Here is a 22,144-nt window from a genome sequence, read left to right on the forward strand (position 1 = left end):
TGGAGCCGTCTATTTCATCACATGTGTTGCTTCCTATCCCACATATAGGTTTCTCAGGAGATAGATAAGGTGGTCAGGCACTCCCATTTCTTTAAGGACTTGCCATAGTTTGTTGTGGTCCACACAGTCAAAGGCTTTTGCGTAGTCAATGAAGCAGAAGTAGATGTTTTTCTGAAACTCTCTGGCTTTCTCCATAATCCAACGCATGTTAGCAATTTGGTCTCTAGTTCCTCTGCCCCTTCAAAATCCCGGTTGTACTTCTGGGAGTTCTCAGTCCACATACTGCTGAAGCCTACCTTGTAGGATTTTGAGCATAACATTGCTAGCGTGTGAAATAAGTGCAATTGCCCGGTAGTTGGCGCATTCTTTGGCACTGCCCTTCTTAGGGATTGGGATGTATACTGATCTTTTCCAATCCTCTGACCAGTGCTGAATTTTCCAAACTTGCTGGCATATTGAGTGTAGCACCTTAACAGCATCCATCATCTTTTAAGATTTTAAATAGTTCAACTGCTTCCTGTACAATGTTACGAGTCTCCATCCGTAGTTCTTCAGGCACTCTGCCCACCAAATCTAGTTCCTTAAATCTGTTCTTCACTTCTACTGTGTATTCATAAGGGATTTGGGTTAGATTATACCTGAGTGGCCCAGTGGTTTTTCCTACTCTCTTCAGTTTAAGCTTGAATTTTGCTATAAGAAGCTGATGATCAGAGCCGCAATCAGCTCCAGGTCTTGTTTGTGCTGACTGTATAGAGCTTCTCCATCTTTGGCTGCAGAGAATATAATCAATCTGATTTTGGTATTGCCCATCTGGTGATGTTCATGTGTAGAGTCACCTCTTGTGTTGTTGGAAAAGAGTGTTTGTGATGACCAGCTTGTTCTCTTGACAAAACTCTATTAGCCTTTGCCATGCTTCGTCCTGAACTCCAAGGCCAAACTTCCCTGTTGTTCCTTTTATCTCTTGGCTCCCTACTTTAGCATTCCAATCCCCTATAATGAGAATAACATCTTTCTTTGGTGTCAGTTCTAGAAAATGTTGTAAGTCTTCATAAAAGTGGTCAATTTCAGTCTCCTCAGCATTGGTGGTTGGTGCTTAAACTTGGATGACTGTGATGTTGAAAGGTCTGCCTTGGATTTGTCTTGAAATCATTCTATCATTTTTGAGATTATATTCCATTTATAGCTTTTACCACTCTTTTGTGACTATGAGGGCTACTCCATTCCTTCTATGAGCTTCTTGCCCACAATAGTAGATATGATAATCATCTGAATTGAATTTGCCCATTCCTGCCCATTTTAGTTCACTGACGCCCAGGTTGTCAATGTTTATTCTTGCCATCTCCTGTTTGACCACATCCAGCTTCCCAAGGTTCATAGATCTTACATTCCAAGTTCCTATGCAGTATTTTTCTTTGCAGCATCGGACTTTTCTTTCACTTCCGGGCACGTCCACAGCTGAGCATCCTTTCGGCTTTGGCCCAACCACTTAATTAGCTCTGGAGCTACCTGTACTTGTCCTCCGTTCTTCCTCAGTAGCATGTTCCAACCTGAGGGGCTCATCTTCCAGCGTCATATCTTTTAGCCTTTTGTTCTTTTCATGCGGTATTCTTGGCAAAGATACTGGAGTGGCTTGCCGGTTCCTGCTCCAGGTGGATCACACTTAGTCAGAACTCTCCATTATGACCTGTCCGTCTTGGGTGTCCCTGCATGGCATAGCCCATAGCTTCTCTGAATTACTCAAGCCCCTCCGCCACAACAAGGCAGCAATCCGTGAAGTGTGCGTTGCACATTCCTAAAAATAGTACCGGAGACAAAATGAATAATAAATGACCTTTTAGTTGATTTAAGGCACAGACAGTGACTTAAATCATCATTTATGGATAAATCTTGATAATTGTTTTCTGCTTCAAAGGATGGATAATGGTATAATATTTGAAACTTATTTTTGCAGACTCTCAGGCTCTGAAAGATCTCAATATATCTTTAGCAGAATACTGCCAAAAAAGAGCTCCCAGGATTTCCAAAGTAACAAAGGGGGAGCTGTGCTGTGCTTACTTTTCTGGTAAGTAAGGATGTTTGCCCTTGCTCATTGTGTCTTATATTGCAGTGATGCATTCTGGAAATTTCATCTCCCAGTGATGCAACAATATATTTGATCTGTCTACTAAATCATGGAGGGAAGTTTTGTTAATGAAGTATGAAGTTGAGGTCAAGCCTTTATTAAACATTTGTAGAGTAAATTTGTTCACTTACTGTAGATATTTACAGCATTACTAACCGTAGGGGCCACATATGATTCTGTCTTGGAATTCAATGGCCCCATAGTTGTGCACATATACTGTAGATCCCAGTGCTTCACTTTCTGTGTGTGCGTGGAATGGAGAATATTTTTCCCCAGGTTCTCCAGCAGTAAAAATGACAACAGATGTCTTTGTTGTTGTTATTAGTGGAAGGGGAACATGCTTTGGAATGTTGTTGGGGGAGAGTAGGAGCAGTCTTGGGGCTTGTAACTTGTATAATTTTGTCTGTACATCTTTTAATTTAGGTGATGGTAGATGGTATCGCGCATTGGTGGTAGAGGCTACTACATTTGAATTCTGTAAGGTTCAGTTTGTGGATTATGGAAATTGTGAAGAAATTACTCTGGATAAAGTCAGACAGATTTCATCTGCATTCATGAAACTCCCATTTCAGGCAATCAAATGTTGTCTGTCAGGTAATAGAAATGAGATAATCTGTTGAGCTGCAGATAAGAGAATGCTAAGCTTTTACTAAAGTTTAAATTGTGTGAACTAAGCATTAATTAATCATCCCAATTTCATATTTCTGAATTGGAGTTTCTGTGTACTTTAAGCTACTTTACTTTTTATTTAGTTATTATTTGAGATAATGTGTGTTGGAAAAATGACTGACATTTGTCTATCTATATTTTTAATTATCAGAATTGGAAAATTTATATAGGCCATTTGCCTAATACAAAAATTTATTTCTCTCCTTCCAGTATTGGGCAAACCTGAAACATAAAAGGGTTAATGCATTTTACAAAAAAAGAGAGAAACTACCTTAGGATCTTTAGCCAAACACAGAACCAGTTATTCTGACAAACAACCTTTTCCGTTTCATTCTGAAACAGTTTTCCTCCTTCTATAATCTTCACCATTTTCAGGTGACTCTAGTTTTAAATGGTTTGGTGAAGACTTTTGTAGTGGAGACAGGCCTAAATTATACTGTATACTGTTGTCTCTTCAACATCCTAACAATTTCAAATATGGAAGTTTAGGTATGCATGAGCTCAGTATACTTTTGTGATTGTACAAGTTATAGTCTGAATTTTTAGATAGATGATTTAGTGTATCAACAACTGCTTATAATACAGTGGGGTCTTGACTTACGAACAGTTTGACATACGAACGTTTTGACTTACGAACCACTCTCATAGGAATATATGGACTTGACTTGCGAACTTAGATTTGAGTTACGAAATCTTTTCTTTCCTTTTTTTAAAAGCTAAGTAATCTTAGGTTAAAAGGAAAAAAGAAAAAAATATCCCCCTCTAGTGGCAGAAGGCAGAATAGCAGCTTCCCATTAGTTTCTATGGACGAAAAGAGCAGATACGGATTAAATGGTTTTCAATGCATTCCTATGGGAAATGCAGATTTGACATAAGAACTTTTCGACCTAAGAACCACCTTCCAATACAGATTAAGTTGTTAAGTCAAGACCCCACTGTACTTAGAAACGTATTCTTACTATATTACATGTTATAGTGGAATAATGTTAAAAAGACATCTGACTAAATTCTGTGGTCAGTATCCTCATGAGAATTTCCAGCAGAGCAAAGGCATTTGCACAAGCACTTTGTACCTCTCGGTTGCTCTTCACACAATCAGTCCCACATCTTGTTTTGCCAGCCAGTATACAATCAATGAGGGTAGCCCATCAGAGGGGGAACCACTTGTGCAATAGCCCTTCCACTTTACGGCTCCTCAAGAGGATTTTGGCCAGTAAGACTTAATGTTTAAAATGTGTGTGGAGAATTGGATCCATAGGGACCTTGAGCATTTATGGACAGTGACTAAAAGTTATTTAAATAATGTTTCTTCCCAGGTATAAGGCCCACAAATAAGGAATGGACTACAGAAGCTGTAGCAAGACTGAATATGTGCACAGCTGGAAAGAAACTTCAGGCCAAAGTAGTTTCTGTATCTGCAGATACCACTGAAATAGAGCTTACTGATATTTCCACTAGCAGTCCAGTAATTGTTAATCACATTCTAATTAATGAACATTTGGCTTTAAAAAATGAAATACTGACAAATCAAAATATGCTGGCAGGTGAATTGGCAGCCACTGATTTTCAAGGTAATTAATGCTACTAATTGGTAATCTTTTGAGTGTCATGAGAAGCTGTGTAAAGATTATCTGTTTGTTTGTTAGATTGTAATTGCTAAGTTAGCCAGTGAATGTCAGAAATTATAGAATCATAGCCATGTTGTATGCATTTTGTTGTCACGCCTTGGTACTTGTTATGATAGTCATGGAAAGAAGACTCAGACTTGGAGGCGGGGCTTTGTTGCGGTGAGACTGGTCGAGTTTTAGAAGGGCTCCTGAAACTGATCAAGACCTCTTGATTCGGTTCCCCCAAAACCTAGGGGGCGAAGGACTGTCACTAGGAGAAGTGATGTCTGAAGTAGCAGAGGTGATTGAAAGGGGAGAGGAACTGGCAGAAGCCTGCTTCGTAGTGGTCTCTGTGAATGCACACAAATGGGTTAATCCTGTGCCTGTGCAGGACGTTCAAGATTCTAGAGCTTTAGAAAAAGAGTCAATTAGCTCTCCACTGAGGGTATATTTTCTCTACCTCCTCCATCTTCCTTTCAATTCCTCTTTTCCCCCCGTTCCTGTAGGACGTAGGAAGAGCAGAGTGATTATCATGTTGTGTATTCTAGCTTAGCTATCCCTTTTTACTACTCCCTTTTTATTTCTTTTATTGTTATTAGACAGAACCTGCCCTATTCCTATTTTAGCTGCTGTTCTGTCGCGTCCCCCCTCCCATCGACGGATCCCTTTTTGTTTTATGGCCCCTCGGGGTTTCAAGCAGTGTGCTGTCTGCTCCCACAAGATTCCTTTATCAGACAGGCACGACAAATGCTTGTTCTGTTTGGGAGAATCCCACCTCGATCAGACTTGCATTGCCTGCAGAGGCTTTTCTAAACAAGCTATTAAGCTAAGGCGCCAAAGACTTCGGTCTTTCCTCTACGAAAAGACTCTTCTTCCCGCCATGGAGGGCTCCTCCCTCCCTGCACCAACTCCTCCACGTTCGGAGGTCTCTAAGCAGACTTCTCCGGCTGAGCAGGCGGCGCTTACCATTTCCCTGCCGATGAAGGCCAAGGACGCTTCAAAACAGCCTAAAGCCAAAGCACCTTCTCATCTTGTTATTCCTGCAAAAAAGAAAACCAAAAACATGGAAGAAGCCATCTAAGCTGCCTGTTGTGCCCCCTGCTCCTTTGATACTGCTTGAGGAGTCTTTGAGGGAAGGAATTGGACTCTCTGATACTGAGGAGCACATTCCTTCAGCCCAGACAGGTCAGGATATCATGTGCATGTCTCCAAACTCAGGCCGATTTGAGGCTGCGCCAGATGCCAGCCGGGCCATTGCCCCTTCTACCCCTCGATACTCAGGGCGGGCTGATACTGAGTCTTCATCCGAACAGGAGTCTATCCATGACACTCTTAGGAAAAATACGGAAAAGCGTAGACATACCATTCAGTACCAGCCTCAAGATGCAGGAGATGGGTACCGTCCACAGGGTCTGCCACAGTTTGGCCACCCTTTCCACGCTCCATACCAATCTTACCCATACCAGGGCTACGTTTATCTGCCAGAGTTTCGAGGCACCACCATCCCTCAACCACCATGGCACCATACCGTAGCCCCTCCTATGCTACAACAGCCACAGATTCACAGATCTTTCCACTCCACAGGCACCATCGCACAAAAGGCAATTTCTCACAGTACCTACAGCGCCCCCTAAACATGCTAAATGCAGCAGCCGGCACTCTTCAGTTCAGGCTATTATGCTTTATTCTGGTCCTGGAGTTCATGATACTGAACCCTTCTCTCCCATCTACTCAATCTGATATGGATATGGATATGGAACCAGAAGATACAGTACCACACCGCTCCCCCTCACTTGCATCTCAATCTTTCCATGACGACCACTGTACAGCATCTAGTGACTCAGATGTTCCTGATGCAGGTGATCAGGGTTCATCATCCCAACCCTCATTGGAGGACTTCTCATCATACACGCAACTCATCATGCATATGGCAAAAACTCTCCAGTTAGATGCAGAGATCCCGCAACAAGAAAGGGACCTGGTTTTTCACAACATGGAGCAGGACAAAGCCTCCCCTCCCAGTCTAAGCCTTATTCCAGCTCTCTTCAAACTGGTAAAACTTAATGGGACAAGTCACCTGCGATGGTTCAGGTACCTCGCAGAATAGAACATGAATATAAAACCCATGGGTCGGACTCTGAATTTCTCACCAAGCACCCTTTCCCGCAACTCCATCGTGGGCGTAACCCGATCATCAGTTACACCCATTGACAAAGGAGGAAAGAAAACAGACACTTTGGGCAAGAAGCTTTATAACTTTTCTGCCCTACTAATCAAGATAGCCAACTACCAAGCGGCCATGGGTGCTTACCAAAAGCATCTTTGAGACAAAATACTCCCAATGCTACAATCTTTGTCTGATCCTTCAAAAGCTGAAGCCCTTAACGTCTACGAAGAGGCTAACGCCCTCACCAGACAACAGAGGTTCACCGTGAAACACATGGCAGACATCGCCTCCAAGTCCATGCTAAGAGCAATTGCTGTCAGACGCCACGCTTGGCTCAGAACAGCTAATATTCTCGGTTACACAAAGACAAAAATCGAAGATCTTTCCTTCGACACTGTTGGACTATTCAACTCCATAACTGATGAGATTATGGAGAACATTCATAAGATGAGGAAGACAGCGAAATCCTACGTACCATACCAGCCGTATTGGTACCATAAACAGGCCTACAAAAAGATTCTATATCAATCTTCCACTCAATATCAACCCTTTCAATACAACAAGGATCAGCAGGACCAGACTTATCAAACCCAACAGTCCACCGCTCCGCTGTTCAAACAACAGCGCTTTCGTAGCTCCAAGCAGTCCTTTTGAAAGACTCAGCACAGAGGTAGGCAGTTCTCCTAATTCTTCACTTACCACCAGATTGTTCCCATTCCTTCACGAATGGCGTACCATCACTACTGACAAGTGGGTTTTTGGAAAATATTTCTGACCAGAATTCCAAGTAAATCAAGATGGTTGTTTATAGAATTTTTAAGGACCTAAATAATGATACAGAAGACAGTGGATGTAATCTGGCAGAGAGGGTGAAAGTGACCAGATCTGTATCCAGTAAGAAGCGGTAGAGCGAGCCCCCCCCCCCCGGTTTTGAGGCTTGATCAGTATACAGTGGAACCTCTACTGTATCCCAGAAATGTTCATAAGTAGAAGCAAAATTTCCCATAGGGATGCATTGAAAACCAGTTAATCAGTTCCAGCTGTTTTTGGTTCTTATCTAGAGGAGCCTTTCTTAAGTCCCATAGGAACTAATGCCAACCCGGTTAATCAGTCCTCTACCACCAGGGGGAGAATTTTTCTTCTTTTGACCTAAGATGAACTTAGGTCAAAAAAAAGGGCAGGAAAGGGGGGGAGGGAAAACCTTCTAAACAGAACACCTTTAAAAACAAGCACCTTTTAAACAAAAACAAGCACCTTTTTGGTTAAAAAAGGGCAAGAGAACACCTTTTAAACAGAACACTTTTTAAAAAGCCACAGAAGCCAGCAAGCATTATTCCAGCACAGAACTCCTCATCACAAAAAGAGTCTAAACTGCATTTTACAGTCTGCCTGCATCAACAGCCAGCACACCCCTCACAAAATATTTTCTGATTTTAAGAAAAAAACACTGTGGAGTCTCAACAAGGGGGCGTAGAGACTTGAGTCTAAACTCCATTTTATAGCCTACTTGCACCAAGAATCAGCAACCATTATTCCAGCACAGAACTCCTCATTACAAAAAGAGAGCATAGGGGGTGGGGGGGGAGAGACTTGAGTCTAAACTCCATTTTAAAGCCTGCCTGCCTGGCTGCGTGCATCTACAACCACCACAGCCCGTCACAGAATGTTTTCTGATTTAAAACAGACTTTAGAGCCACATTTTAACCACACACATTTTAAAACTAAAATCTACACTGCAAGACCCATCAGCACAGAAACATAACTCCCCCACCAATCTGCAAAAAACCCTGTACAGTACAGTAAATACAATGTACTCACCAAGAACAGGCAGTCTCTCTGGTTAAAAAAAGTCAAAAAGCCAAAAATTTTAAAAGCCCCAAAAATGCAGTCCATACTGTTCAGAACCAGGCAGTCTGAAGACTCTCTCCCTATCCACTCTCTAACCACTTGGACGAGCAAGGTAGCAGAAAAGCACCCTCTTCACTGGCCAACAGTTAACTGAAAGTTCGAATTTCGCACTTCCCTACCTCCCCCGTGGTTTTTTCTGTTCGTATGTTGAAGCTCCATTCGCGAGTACAAGCAAAATTTTGCGAACAGAGCTGTTCATAAGTTGAAATGTTTGTATTTAGGGATGTTCGTAAGTAGAGGTTCCACTGTATAAAAAGGAAGAAAAAGAAGAGGGGGAGAAAAACTGACTTTGCGATTGAACTGTTGTAATAAGACTCATTCCCACGGGACAGTATAACTATAAACTGCTGAACATTAAAGTTGGTGCTCGCAGCCAGAATTAGAGATGAGAACTTCTGAACCTAGGAAGTGCTTTTGGATCTGAGAAGACAAGGGGGATGTTTTGAAGGCAATCCCCTTTCTTATTGCCCAGAGCAGTCTTGGATGGAGGGGCTGAAAAAAAACATTTTAAAAGGAGATAAAACCCTTCCCTGGCTGACTTATTGCTAATTGTGAAAGCTGGTGAGAAAGATTGAATTGTAAATGTTACTTGCCTCAAGGTACAGTCTGTTCCTCCAAATATCCATTGTTTTGGCATCCAAAATGGTTAGAGTATTATAAACATAGAAAAACCCCAGTCTAAACTATGGAATGAAAGAAAAGTGAGGTGGCAGTGCCACATGCTGGAAAAAGACCCAGATAGCACCTCAACCTGCTAAAACTACAAATGGAAGGAGCCAATCTTATTTTTAGATCTCAGAAATTGCCAGAAGAAAAAGGTGAAGATACAGTGCAACTGATAACTGGTTTTTTTTAGCCCCACTTATGGAGATGTCATTAGAAGTGCAGCAAATTTTGGACACAGCAAGAGGAATTAACATAACATATACCAGGAATGGTGGACTCCCTGGAGAGGTCCATGCTGGATTCCTGAGAATGATTGTGGTGCCCACCCTCGTGCCCCTTGACCTTCAAGCCTCAGAGCACACGAAGGCAAACACTCTCTTCTTTTACACTTGCTGCCACCAGGTGATTTCTAAATCACCATTACTTCAGAAAGATTCAGGTCCATACTTCAAGTTATTTAAAATAAAACTTTGGTTTCTTGATTACAGAGATTGATTCATAAATATCTTCAGTAGCTAATCACACCTCAGAATTTCCCAAACTACACACTCTATTACTTTCTTTGACTTTTCTCTACTGCCTGACTGACTCTGACTGACTTAATCTCACTTAATCTACCTCTTGTTGACTCAGGCTCCGCCTCTTATAGCATCTCTCCCGGCTCCGCGTTTCAACAAAATGAATAGTCATAAGCCATTACATAACAAACATGAACCACAGATCAAATAAATAGAGAACACTACAATGATATTTTGAGAGAAAGTTCTGGGGACCACACAGAATGGGGACTATACTGTGGAAGGGAAGGGACCTGAGATTTTGGGGCATATTCTGTGGCAGGTGGGGCAGAGTAGGAGACAGTACGCAGAGTTGATGAAGCTCCTGGGAGCAGAGTCAGTTGCATATAAGTGGTTGATAAAATGAAAAATGAAGTGGTGAAAGATTGTATGATAAAATAAATAAATAAATAAAATGGGCACAAAATATTGATCATAATATTGATTTCAAATGCTGGGCACAAATTTGGTGGAATGTTAACTTACAAAATCAGCAAGTTTTAAAGGAAATATATACAAGATGCTTTATAGTTAAGGACTTAAAATGGAAATGGTTTTATAATTGGATTCAAAATATAGATTGGAAAGTATAGATAAAAGAAGAATGAGAAGGTCCAAAGTAATGGAGAGATTTGTAACTATAGATATTCTGGAAAAATTGTTATATTGTTTCTCTTTTGTAGGTGATTTCCCTTTTTAGCATAACTGTAAAACTATGCTTTTGCTCTCTGAAATTTTCCTTTTCCCCTACCCTTACCCATCCACCTTGTACCCCCTTGTGTCCACACCCCAACTATTCCTATTTAAAATGAATCATAAAAAAACGAAGAAAGAAGACTCAGACTGGGTATTTCTTGGTATGCACATTGAAGGAACCAAGGCTATAATACTCTTCATAACAGTCTAAATCTCAGTATAGAATACCTACATCACAAAAGTCAATATCCATAAAGGATTGGACAGTGAAGGACAGTGTAACAGATCCACTTAAGTAATCTGGTTCATGCCCTGGAGTCCCACAGTAATTTTTCTCCTTAAAAAGAATTGTATGTGAATCCTAGTTTGAATCGTAGAGGTACACTTACTTATTTTCTTACTTATTTAAAAAGTTTTTTCCCGCATCTCACCTAAAAAAGTACCCAAGATGGGTTATGTTGTTAAAAAGGGCACACTATTAAAAGGTAAAAAATTAAGCTATTCAAATATTTTAAAAAACATATTAAAAATATTAGATAAAAGCCTTGCTAAAACAGTAATGCTTTTAAATGCTTTTTTTTTTACAAAAATGCAAACTATCTGTGAGGTTCTCCTTGTCCTTCCCCCACAGATTTCCGTATCCCAGCCATAGATGATTCCAGTCTCTTCTTTTTTAACAAAATTCAAGTTAACAAACTGAATGGATCTAAGTCAATAAACAATTCACTTTGCTCCTTTAGCATCTTTCCTCCAGCAGCTTTTTCCTTTACATTCAGCAGATCTCCTTGCAACAGGCAAGAGGTAGAACTAAAGCCTTGGTCCAGGTTCTTGTTCAAAGCCTTCTAACGCAACTCCAAGTGTAGGCATCATTCAGTCACGAAGGACTATAGTAATGTGCTCTGAATAGAGGTCTTGGAACAGCATCTAGTGTGGCTCAGAAGGCCAATTCGAGAGTGACAATCCCTTCCACACTGAAGACAAATACAATCTGTCCCCTGTCCAGCTACCTGATTTTGCTGGTTTTGGGACTGCCTCTTTGCCTCTGGCTGCTGGACAAGTGTCTCTTCAAAGTGGGAGAGGTCATGCTGTACCACAGATTTAAGGAACTGTATTTGGTGGATAGAGTGCCTGGAGAACTATGGGTGGAGGCCCGTAACATTGTACAGGAGGCAGCAACAAAAAACATCCCAAAGAAAAGGAAATGCAAGAAAGCAAAGTGGCTGTCCAGTGAGGCCTTACAAAGAGAAGAGAAGGGAAACAAAATGCAAGGGAGATAGGGAAAGTTACAGAAAATTGAATGCAGACTTCCAAAGAATAGCAAGGAGAGACAAGAGAGCTTTCTTAAATGAACAGTGCAAATAAATAGAGGAAAATAATAGAAAGGGAAAAACTAGAGACTTGTTCAAGAAAATTGGAGATATTAAAGGAACATTTTGTGCAAAGATGGACATGATAAAGAACAAAAATGGTAGGGACCTCACAGAAGCAGAAGACATCAAGAAGAGGTGGCAAGAATACACAGAGGAATTATACCAGAAAGATCTGGATGTCCCGGACAACCCGGAGAGTGTGGTTGCTGACCTTGAGCCAGACATCCTGGAGAGTGAAGTCAAGTGGGCCTTGGAAAGCATGGCTAACAACAAGGCCAGTGAAGGTGATGGCATTCCAGTTGAACTATTTAAAATCTTAAGAGATGATGCTGTTAAGGTGCTACACTCAATATGCCAGCAAATTTGGAAAACTCAGCAGTGGCCAGAGGACTGGAAAGGATCAGTCTACATCCCAATCCCAAAGAAGGGCATTACCAAAGAATGCTAAAACTACCATACAATTGCACTCATTTCACACGCTAGCAAAGTTATGCTCAAAATCCTACAAGGTAGGCTTCAGCAGTATGTGGGCCAAGAACTCCCAGAAGTACAAGCGGGATTTCGAAGGGGCAGAGGAACTAGAGACCAAATTGCTAACGTGTGCTGGATTATGGAGATAGTCAGAGAGTTCCAGAAAAACATCTACTTCTGCTTCATTGACTATGCAAAAGCCTTTGACTATGTGGACCACAACAAACTATGGCAAGTTCTTAAAAAATGGTAATGCCTGACCACCTTCCATATGCAGTTCTAACTGTTGCTTCCTGTCTCCTGAGAAATCTATATGTGGGACAGGAAGCAACAGTTAGAACTGTATATGGAACAACTCATATTGTCTCCCTGCTTATTTAACTTATATGCAGAATACATCATGCAAAAGGGAGGACTGGATGAATCCCAAACCAGAAGTAAGATTGCTAGAAGAAATATCAACAACCTCCTATATGCAGATGATACCACTTTGAATGCAGAAAAATGAGGAGAAATTAAAGAGCCTCTTAATGAGGATGAAAGAGGAGAGCGCCAAAAATAGTCTGAAGCTCAACATAAAAAAACAAAAATCATGACCACTGGCCCCATCACCTCCTGGCAAATGTATGGAGGCAGTGACAGATGTTACATTCTTGGGCACCATGGTCACTACAGATGATGACAGCAACTACAAAATTAAAAGATGCCTGCTTCTTGGAAGGAAAGCAATGACAAACCTTGCCAGCATGTTAAAAAGCAGATACATCACCTTTGTGACAAAGGTTTGCATAGTCAAAGCTATGGTTTTTCCAGTAGCGATGTATGGAAGTGAGAGCTGGACCATGAAGAAGGCTGCCTGCCGAAGAATTAATGCTTTTGAATTGTGGTGCTGGAGGAGACTCTTGAGAGTGCCCTGGACTGCAAAGAGAACAAACCTATCCATTTTGAAGGAAATCAACCCTGAGTGTTCACTGGAAGGATAGATCCTGAAGCTAAAGCTTCAATACTTTGGCCATCTCATGAGAACAGAAGACTCCTTGGAAAAGACCTTGATGTTGAGAAAGTGTGAAGGCAAGACTAGAAGGGGACAACAGAGGACAAGATGTCACTGAAGCTACCAAGATGAATTTGACCCAACTCCGGGAGGCAGTGGAAGACAGGAGGGCTTGGCCTGCTCTGGTTAATGGGGTCATGAAGAGTTGGACAATATGACTAAACAACAACAACATGCTGCACCATCTGCCTCCAGGCTGAACATTTAGATGTCAAAGTTTCCCATCTGTTGAGGTCTATACCTAAGGTCTTCAGATTCCACTTGCAGATATCCTTGTATTCCTTCACCTCTATATTTAGAAGGGATGATGGTGGTAACCCCATTGAACTTTCATGCCTGGGCCCAGTCGGGGACAAGATTTGAAGGGGCTCATTCCACAGGCTTCCCAGACGCTTCTATATATGGCTGGTTCTCTTTGCTTCAGGCTTCCATTTTATTTTCTCTCTCTCTTTACGTTTTTCTCTGTCAGCAGTTTGGCCCCAGTAAGGTGGCTTTCTGTCCAATTTTCTGATCAATTCTCACTCCACTTCTTCCCTAGGCACCTTTAAAATGACCCATTCCCCTGTCCAAGGATCTTGAATTATCTCCACCCAGCCTTCTTTGTCTTTAAATCTCTTTCTCAACTCCACGGACAACATCCTTTCTCTACTTCACTTTCCACCTGCCTCCCTTCTTCCCTCAGATCATGTTTTAAATCTCTCTTTTCCTGCCAAAACAGCTCCCCCTATTAGTGCAGCAGTTTCTTCTTGGGCTTTTATTTTTATGCTCTTCACATTCATCTTTCCCAGCCCTTCTCTCAAATCTATCAGTTCTGTTTCTTCAATCTCATAGCATCCCCTTTTAAAAATTGGCTCTTAGACAGCCAGTCACTAAGAGAAAGCCTGCCTGAAGAGAAAGGTCTTTTTCTGTGGAAGGACAGCAAACCCAGGACCAGCCTGGCCTCTCATTGGAAGAAATTCCTGAGTTTCAAAGCAGCAGCGGAGAGGGCCTTCTCCCACATCCCCACCAAAAGCACTTGTGAGGTTGGTAGGCTCAAAAAGGGAGAGGCAGTGTTTGAGATAGTTTGGACCCAAGCCCTTTGGGGGCTTTATATGTAGGTTTAAAAACAGTACTTTGAATTGTGGCTGGAAACAGATTAGCAGCCAGTGGAGCTGCTGTAATGAAGGCTATGTGATCCTTAAAATTAGCCTCAGTTAACTGGCTCCAGGACCCACAGTGCACCCACTGATGTTTCTAAACACTTTCCAAAGGCAACCACACTTAGGGCACATTACAGTAGACCAACGGATATAACTAAGGCATGTATCACATGGCCAGATCATACATCTCCAGGAAAAGGTGCAGCTGGGGCACTAGTTCCACCCTAATACTTCTCAGTACTAGTGATTAAGTTTCAGTGAGAAGTGGGCAGAAGAGCTGCTACACATTTGTAGGCCATCTACCAGTGTAGGAAGGTTGGAAAGGTGACATTTATCAGTTGACGTGACTAAACATTACATCTACTTTAAGTCAAAACTGTATCCCAAATTAGGCATTTAAATGTGTTTTAATTTTGTTTCTTTCTAAAATTTTCTAAAAATACGTTTAACTGGATAACTAATTAAAAAAGGAAGGGTGCATGGTCTAGAAAACTTGGCACTGACTTTATTGCTGAAGCCAAGATAGAGTGGATTTAGTGCCTTTTTCAGGAAGATTCCAATGGGACTTGGTTTTCTTTTGTGCTTCTGCAGGGGAGGTGGGCATTGGAAAAACATGTACATGCTGGGATAGGAACAGGTTCCATTTCAGAGTGATGCAAACTGCATCAGAAAACTAAAGACAGACTATTTTGACATGAGGACTACTATGTATAGGAGTTTTGAAAAGTTTGTTTTTATTTAACATTACAGAAGTGTCTCCAGGCATGCAATGGACAGCAGCAGAATTTGCAGTTGATGAAACAGTGTCAGTCCGTGTATTAGAGGTAGTAAACCCTGGCTTATTCTATGTTGTACCAATACAACTCAAAGGTAGGATTCAAAGTATACAATGCTGATTAATATATTCTTTCTGTCTAATGAGATTTCCACTGGACAAATGAGCAAGGACAAGCCTTGGATCTGAACACTTCCCATCATTCAGTATCAGTGAGAAGGAAATCTGAAGCTTCTGCTATTTAGCAACCTATTTGTCTACCTGTGGGACTGCTGTGGGATTCCAGTAGCTGTTTAAAAGAGTTGTAAATTTTCTTTTTAGCAACTTTTTGAACAGCTTCATATTCAATGTGCAACACAATAGCTGTGATGTCAGAGGTCTTTAGTCTTTTCCTTTACTTTCGCCATCTCGGCTTTTTAAAAAACATGTGTAACTTGCTATGCTGTAAGGTTCAAGTGACTAATTTGAAATTGATACTATTCGCATTGCACCAGTTAGATGGGATACCAGGATTGTCTGTCTGTTTGTTTATTTTATTAACAGTCTGCCTTTCTCCCAATAAGGCAACTCAAGGTGGCTCACAGTGTTGAAAAATATATCATGCCAAAACCCAAAGAAAAATACAAAATAAAGAAGACAAAAACATTGTGGCACCTGATGGCATCTTAAAGACTAATTGCTATATTTTAATGTGACCTTTTGTGGACATGTCCACTTCCTCAGACTTTTCTGTGTTAAAAAAGTATACTTTAAAACACAATAAATTATATATTAAAAACAATTAACTTATAACAATAATTAAAATATACTGAATGATTAAAAACATTAAAAGCTCAACTAAATGTTTTAGAAACTGTGCCCAACAATGAAATAGGCATGTCTGTCCTTCAAAAGGTAATGAAATTGTCATGCTGGCAATGTCATCATTGCAAGATTCTTGCTTAATAGAAAAAGTGGTGGTTATTTTCTAGTCACCATTCAGTATTAAGATGGTTGTTTATAGAATGGGGCAGTACTGAAAAATTTGTTTTTAAACCTTCAATTGTTTTAAAATCATAATTCTCTCAATTTTCATAGATGAACATAAGCTCCGTAAATTAATGATTGGACTTGCAGATTACTGCAACTCTCTGAATGAACATATCTTCAAACCGAAAATTGGTCAAGCCTGTTGTGCCAGGTTTTCAGGTAAGAAAATGAACTTGGAAAACTTAGTGTTATGTCTTGTTTTTAAAAAAGACATCTTGTAGAAGTTGTAGAGATAACAATTTGCATGGAAGTTTGCTCTTTTCAAACTGTTGTTTCTAAAGTAGTATATTTCCCAGTTGAAGGTAGTTCAGTTTGGTGAAATTACAGTAAAGGGTGGGGAAACATATCCTTCATTTACTGGAGAACTGTAGTGGCTGTAACAGAGTAAAGGAGTAAATTGTTTCCTTAGCTGAATGGCCATTTTGTTTTATTGTACAACCTGGCTTCAGTCAGCTGGGGCAAATGTTTTCCTTCTTAGGCCACAGAATCAGTCTGCTTGCTGCATACATCTGAGCTTATTTGGGTCATTTGCTTTCTTTGAAGGAAGAGATTCCTTTTGATTAGGACTGCTTTACATTTTTCTTCATTCTTTTGGACGTGGTAAGCCTTTTGCATAAGTTTGTCAAAAGTAAGCTGACCTGCAGAGTTGCAGAACTTGCAGATGAAGTGGTATTAAATTGTATCAGCTCCTACAGTCATAGCTGGCATAGTAAATAGTGAGTGATGATGAAATTGCAACCCACTTTTTCACCATCCCTGATCTAAAGGAAGCAAAATGAATCATGGTCTCTACACCCAAGGTGCAAAAATTTAGCAGAAAGGTGTAATCAAAATGTTAATTGCTTACTGGCTTAAAAGAAATCAGAAATACAGTTTGGTGCATTATGTGTATAATGGTAAACGTACTAAAATGTATCTTTTATTTTATTCTCTTTTCTAGGAGATAACAACTGGTATCGTGCTGTTGTTCTGGGAATTTCTGTGTCAGAAGTTAAAGTTGTTTATGCAGACTATGGAAATGTGGAAGTGCTGCCATTTTCTAGACTTCGACCTATAATTTCACCCTACTTGGAACTACCCTTTCAGATACTGAAGTGTTCCCTAGCAGGTAGCATACCAATGAATGTGCTTTATCAAGTTCAGTGTATGATCTGAACTTGATTTAATATTTGCACTTACACACACGTTAATATGGTCTTAAATCTTGGTATGCTAATAAACTGCTCCTGTTATTTTCTAAATATTTTCTTATTATATTGGCTGTTCTGACATTCTTTAATGTTGGGCAAAGTTGGTGTGTGTGTTATAAATGTAAAATGAATGTATGTGATATCCCAAAGGACATGCCTTTTCAGCTTCTTAATAACCATGACAACTTAAGGTGAAATTTCTTCTTTGCATTCTTTGTGCAAAGTTCTGTTTTTGTCAGTCAAGAAAACACATAACTTTTCATAAAACCAAGGACTCTTGAGGCGCTTACTCTCCTCATGGAATAACATTTTTCTTCACCTCAAGCATACCCCCAAAATATTCACAATATGTTATTGAAATGCTAAATATTTTACTTTAAGGTGGAGTGCAAAAGCATTCAAATACAATTCAGCATTTTCCATTATTTTTAATGGTGTTTAATTTAAATTGAAATGATGAGTTAAGAGCATTAACACCTCATGCTGCAATTTTAAACATGCTTATCTGCATAGAAGCCCCTTGATCTTAGTGGACATCTTAAGCAACATGTACAAAATTGTGCTCTCAATAATGTACACTTGAATTTATGGTATATCTCTATTTTAGGAATCACGGAGCTGGATAGAACGCAGACCAAAAGAGCAGCAGATGATCTGAAAAGTCTCTTACTCAATGAGTGTGTGATCATTACTGTTAAAGGAGTTAATGAGAATGTTCATTCAGTAACCATCCAGAAAAATTGTGAAACTGGTATTGTGGATGTTGCAGACTTGCTCGCAGTTGAAGGCTTGACAGCATGTAGTGACCGTGGAAATCGTAAGTACTTAACAGAGGAACAAATGTTTGTGTACCTGCCAAAATTGTATAGATTTCATGTTAGAATTCATAATGCTGTGTGTTCCTAACATGCACTCAAATATTTGTAATCAGTATGTTAATTTACAAAACTCAAAATGCTGTGCAATATTTCTCCTCAGTGCTGCTTGTTTGGTGAAAAATGAGATGTTCGTTTTCTTCCTCTATTTCAGATTGTGCAAAGAAACCTACATGCTCCTGTGCAGAATTAATAAAGAAAGTAAGTTTCAGTCCAGAACTTTAGATGTTTATTTCTAAGTACTAATTCCTTACAGAGCTAATACACTTGTGAAATGTTAGAGATTCACCTCATTCATCTACAGTAAATGAAATTCTACTCTTACTTTCTGGCTTAAATTTTTGTAGGAGAAAAAGTAGGTTTCCAGAGATTCCATGTGTTTAATCACCTGATTTTTGATAACGAGAAACAAGACTGTATTGAGGGATTCTGCTTTTTCTACTATAAAGTGTACTTTGGAGCCAGCCCCAAGTACCTTTATTTTAATAATCATAAAATAATGGCATTAGGCTTTTTGCCTTTAATGAAAAATTGTTCTTACATGTCAAGTTACCTCTGACTTGTGGTGACCCTGTGAATGAATGATCTCCAAAATCTCCTATCCTCAATAGCCCTGCTCAGCTCTTGCAAACTCAAGCCTTTGGCTTTCTTTACGGCAGTGGTTCCCAACCTTTTTAGACTCATGACCCTCTTTTTATTATTATTATTATTATTATAAGTAATCTGTAACCCCACCACCTTACCATGTTTGCATAAAAATGCATTTTTAATGGGGTGAAATAATTCCTTCTCAGAAAATAGAGATTTTGTTCTTCCTCCGGGCCTGTTTAGCCCATTCCAAAAGGTCAAGGAAGAAATCATTCAACAAGTGCTACATACATATAAGGTGACCCATGACACTCCAGAACTCTTTGTAACCCCCTTGGGGGTTGCAGCCCCCAGGTTGGGCAACAGTGCTTTAGGGAGTCAGTCTATCTCATATTGCTCTTCTTCTTTGCCTGCTGCCTTCCACTTTTCCATCGTTATTGTCTTTTTCAGATAATCCTTTTTTTTCTCACAATGTCTGCAAAGTAGGACAATCTCAGTTTCAACGGTTTTGCTTCCAGAGATAGTTCAAGCTTGATTTGATCTCAGACCCACTTGTTTGTCATTCTGGCAATCCAGGGTATCCACAAAGCTCTCCTCCAGCATCACATTTCAAAGAAATCAAATTTTCTTCTTTGGGCCTCTGAATGCACACAACAGGGTTTAGTTTGTGTTTGCGTCGGACTCCTCGGAATATTCTAGAGCTTAAAAACGTAACATTGAATGAGAGTTGCCCCTATAGCGCATGCTCCGCCCGCCTCAGCTCTCAGTTCCATTTTTACCACCTTAGCAATAGGAACCTCTCGGATTAGAACCTCCAAATTCAGTTTTTCTTCACGGTTTGACTCGGTTTTCTCTAAACATACTATGTTTTTGGGTCTGTCTGTTGCCCCCCTACTCAGATCTTGGACTGTTTTTAAACATCGTTTTCAGATTACGATTCTATTTCGGTCTCCCGTGCTTTCTCCAGTTACCGACTACGGACTCTCTCACTATTTTTTAGCCACCCGCTTGAACTGTTGTTTCTTTGCCGGCTATGGCCTTTGACCACCATCCTTGTGAGTTTACCTGCCTTCTTCCCTCCTAGTTACCCAATGCATGTCCCCCTCGGGTCCTTTTAGAAAGTGCACCTCGTGTAGCCGAAAGCTGCCATTCTCAGACAGACAGAAGTGCTGCCTATTCTGTCTAGGGGAAAGACACCTCTCCCAAGCTTGCAAAGAGTGCAGAAAGTTCACTCATGCCGCCCTTAAAGCTCGGCAGCAGCGACTTAAAGCCCCCTCCGCTACACCCCAGGCCGACGGAATGGCCAGATCCCCTTCGGCTTTACCTGTTTCCTAGCCTGCCGACAAACCAAGAAGTCCTCCACGCCGGCGTCGAAAAAATCTTCCGGCTCGACTTCTACCAGCACTTCAAAATCGACGTTGACCACGTCCAAGACTGCGCCGCCTGAAGCCCTGAAAAAAAAGACAGACCAACTGTCAAGGCTAAAAAAGACAAGCTGCAAAAGAATGATGATCATCGCTGCACGATCCCTCCTGTGCCCTCCTCTCCCCATCTCCCATTTTAGACGAGTATCATGGGGATCAAGACATCCTCCTGGATGATGCGGGGTTGCTTCCACCCTGGCAGGTGCAGGTTACGAGCCCCTTCCCTAGCCGCTCGCCTAGCCCTGACCAGCTACATGAAATTCCGGTATCTAGCGGAGCTTCTGCCCCTCATAGCCCTGTCTCGACCGGGCAGGCTTCTAGCGTCCCAATGCAGCGGTCTCACTCTTGGACCCCGAGTCCTCTGCCCTGGAAAAGAGCGGCCAAAAGGAAGCACCTCTCTCCTACTCAACGCTGTCACTCCTGTCGAGAAGTGATTGTCTTACCAACCTCCTCCCGACGACGTACTAAATCCCACTGGGATGACCCCATCATCGTCGAGCTCAATCGGCATGCACGCCGTCGACGTTGATATGAGTCTTCAGAATCTGACTCCCTCTCGGGACTCGAAGACTATTACTCTAAGAGGAGGGTGAAATATGTATATGCTTCCTCCTCCTTCACTTCTCAGTCCCCACCTCGACGTTGGGGGGATTCCTATACCGACGTACTGACGTCGAAGCCTGAATTACGACACCGCACTTCCAAGGCTGCGACGACACTTAAGCCCTCCACACCTAAAGCTGGCTCAACATCAAGGAAACCTGCTCAATCCCCAGTCTCCCAAGATTCTACACATCAGGATGCCAATAGATGACCGCATAAATCCAGGAAACAGCAATCCCCATCACCCCCATCCTCATTACAGGACGAACCTTCTTCCGCTGAATCTATGGATTCTCTTAGCGCACCTTTGGAGGAGTCAGAAGATGAGCCTTTCCCTGGCCCACCAGTAGATTCTGATGCTTCCTCGCCCTCAGAGGACTACTCTTCATACATCCAAATGGTTTCTCACATGGCTAAAGCCCTAAAATTGGATGTAGAGAAGCTTCCATCCCCTAAGGAGGATCTAGTTTTTGGAGACATTGAAAGGGAGTGTACCCCTCCCCTGAGCATCGCCTTCATCCCTGCTGTTATGGAACTTATTAAAGAATCTTCGGCTACTCCTACCACTTTTACACAGGTGACCCGTCGGGTCAAGAACCACTACAGGACACATGGAAAGGACATAGCATTTCTTTGTCAGACATCCTACACCTAACTCCATCATTGTACAGTCTAATCAGTCCAAAACACCTGGAAGATCCCAAGTCACCCCTACTAACAGGGAGGGCAGCCATGGGGGCTTATCAAAGACAAATCTGGGAGAGAGTTCTCCCCGCCTTCCAAGCTGCACCTGAGGACTCCAGATCCTCACTTCTCAACACTTGTGAGGAGGCACTCAATATCACAAAACATCAGTGTTTGGCCTCCCGCCACTCTGCCGACGTAGCTTCTAAATCTATGACTTCTTCTATTACTCTCAGAAGACACACGTGGCTAAGATCATCAGGAATCAATGAGGATGCCAAAAACTGCATCAAGGCACTTCCCTTTGATGCCACTGGTCTCTTTAATGGTACCACCAACGAGTCTATGGAAACTTTCCATAAGATGAAAATGCTATACCATCCACCAGCAACCTAAATTCCAGAAGTACCAATGGTGTAAGCCTTATTCTACTCAACAATTCCAATCCACCTCACAAACTTGCCGTTTGTTCAAACCTCAAACACAAAGCCGACCTCTTCAAGCCTCTTCCTCATCTACTCATTTCCGTTCGCAGCCTGCCAATCAGAAA

General features: G+C 41.4%; 1 protein-coding gene across 2 annotated transcripts in view; it reads left to right on the plus strand.

The window, feature by feature from the left end:
• The window catches only part of TDRD1 (tudor domain containing 1), a 72,517-nt gene that overhangs the window by 44,218 nt on the left and 6,155 nt on the right, over window positions 1-22,144 (plus strand). For both annotated transcript variants that reach the window (XM_078389567.1, XM_078389566.1), the window contains 8 exons: window positions 1,952-2,062; window positions 2,546-2,716; window positions 4,108-4,362; window positions 15,177-15,296; window positions 16,279-16,389; window positions 17,171-17,338; window positions 18,028-18,237; window positions 18,450-18,496. In XM_078389567.1, coding sequence (XP_078245693.1) covers window positions 1,952-2,062; window positions 2,546-2,716; window positions 4,108-4,362; window positions 15,177-15,296; window positions 16,279-16,389; window positions 17,171-17,338; window positions 18,028-18,237; window positions 18,450-18,496 — 1,193 coding nt within the window. The remainder of the gene's footprint in view (window positions 1-1,951; window positions 2,063-2,545; window positions 2,717-4,107; window positions 4,363-15,176; window positions 15,297-16,278; window positions 16,390-17,170; window positions 17,339-18,027; window positions 18,238-18,449; window positions 18,497-22,144) is intronic.

Source organism: Pogona vitticeps, chromosome 3, assembly GCF_051106095.1.
Source record: "Pogona vitticeps strain Pit_001003342236 chromosome 3, PviZW2.1, whole genome shotgun sequence".
NCBI lineage: Eukaryota > Metazoa > Chordata > Lepidosauria > Squamata > Agamidae > Pogona > Pogona vitticeps.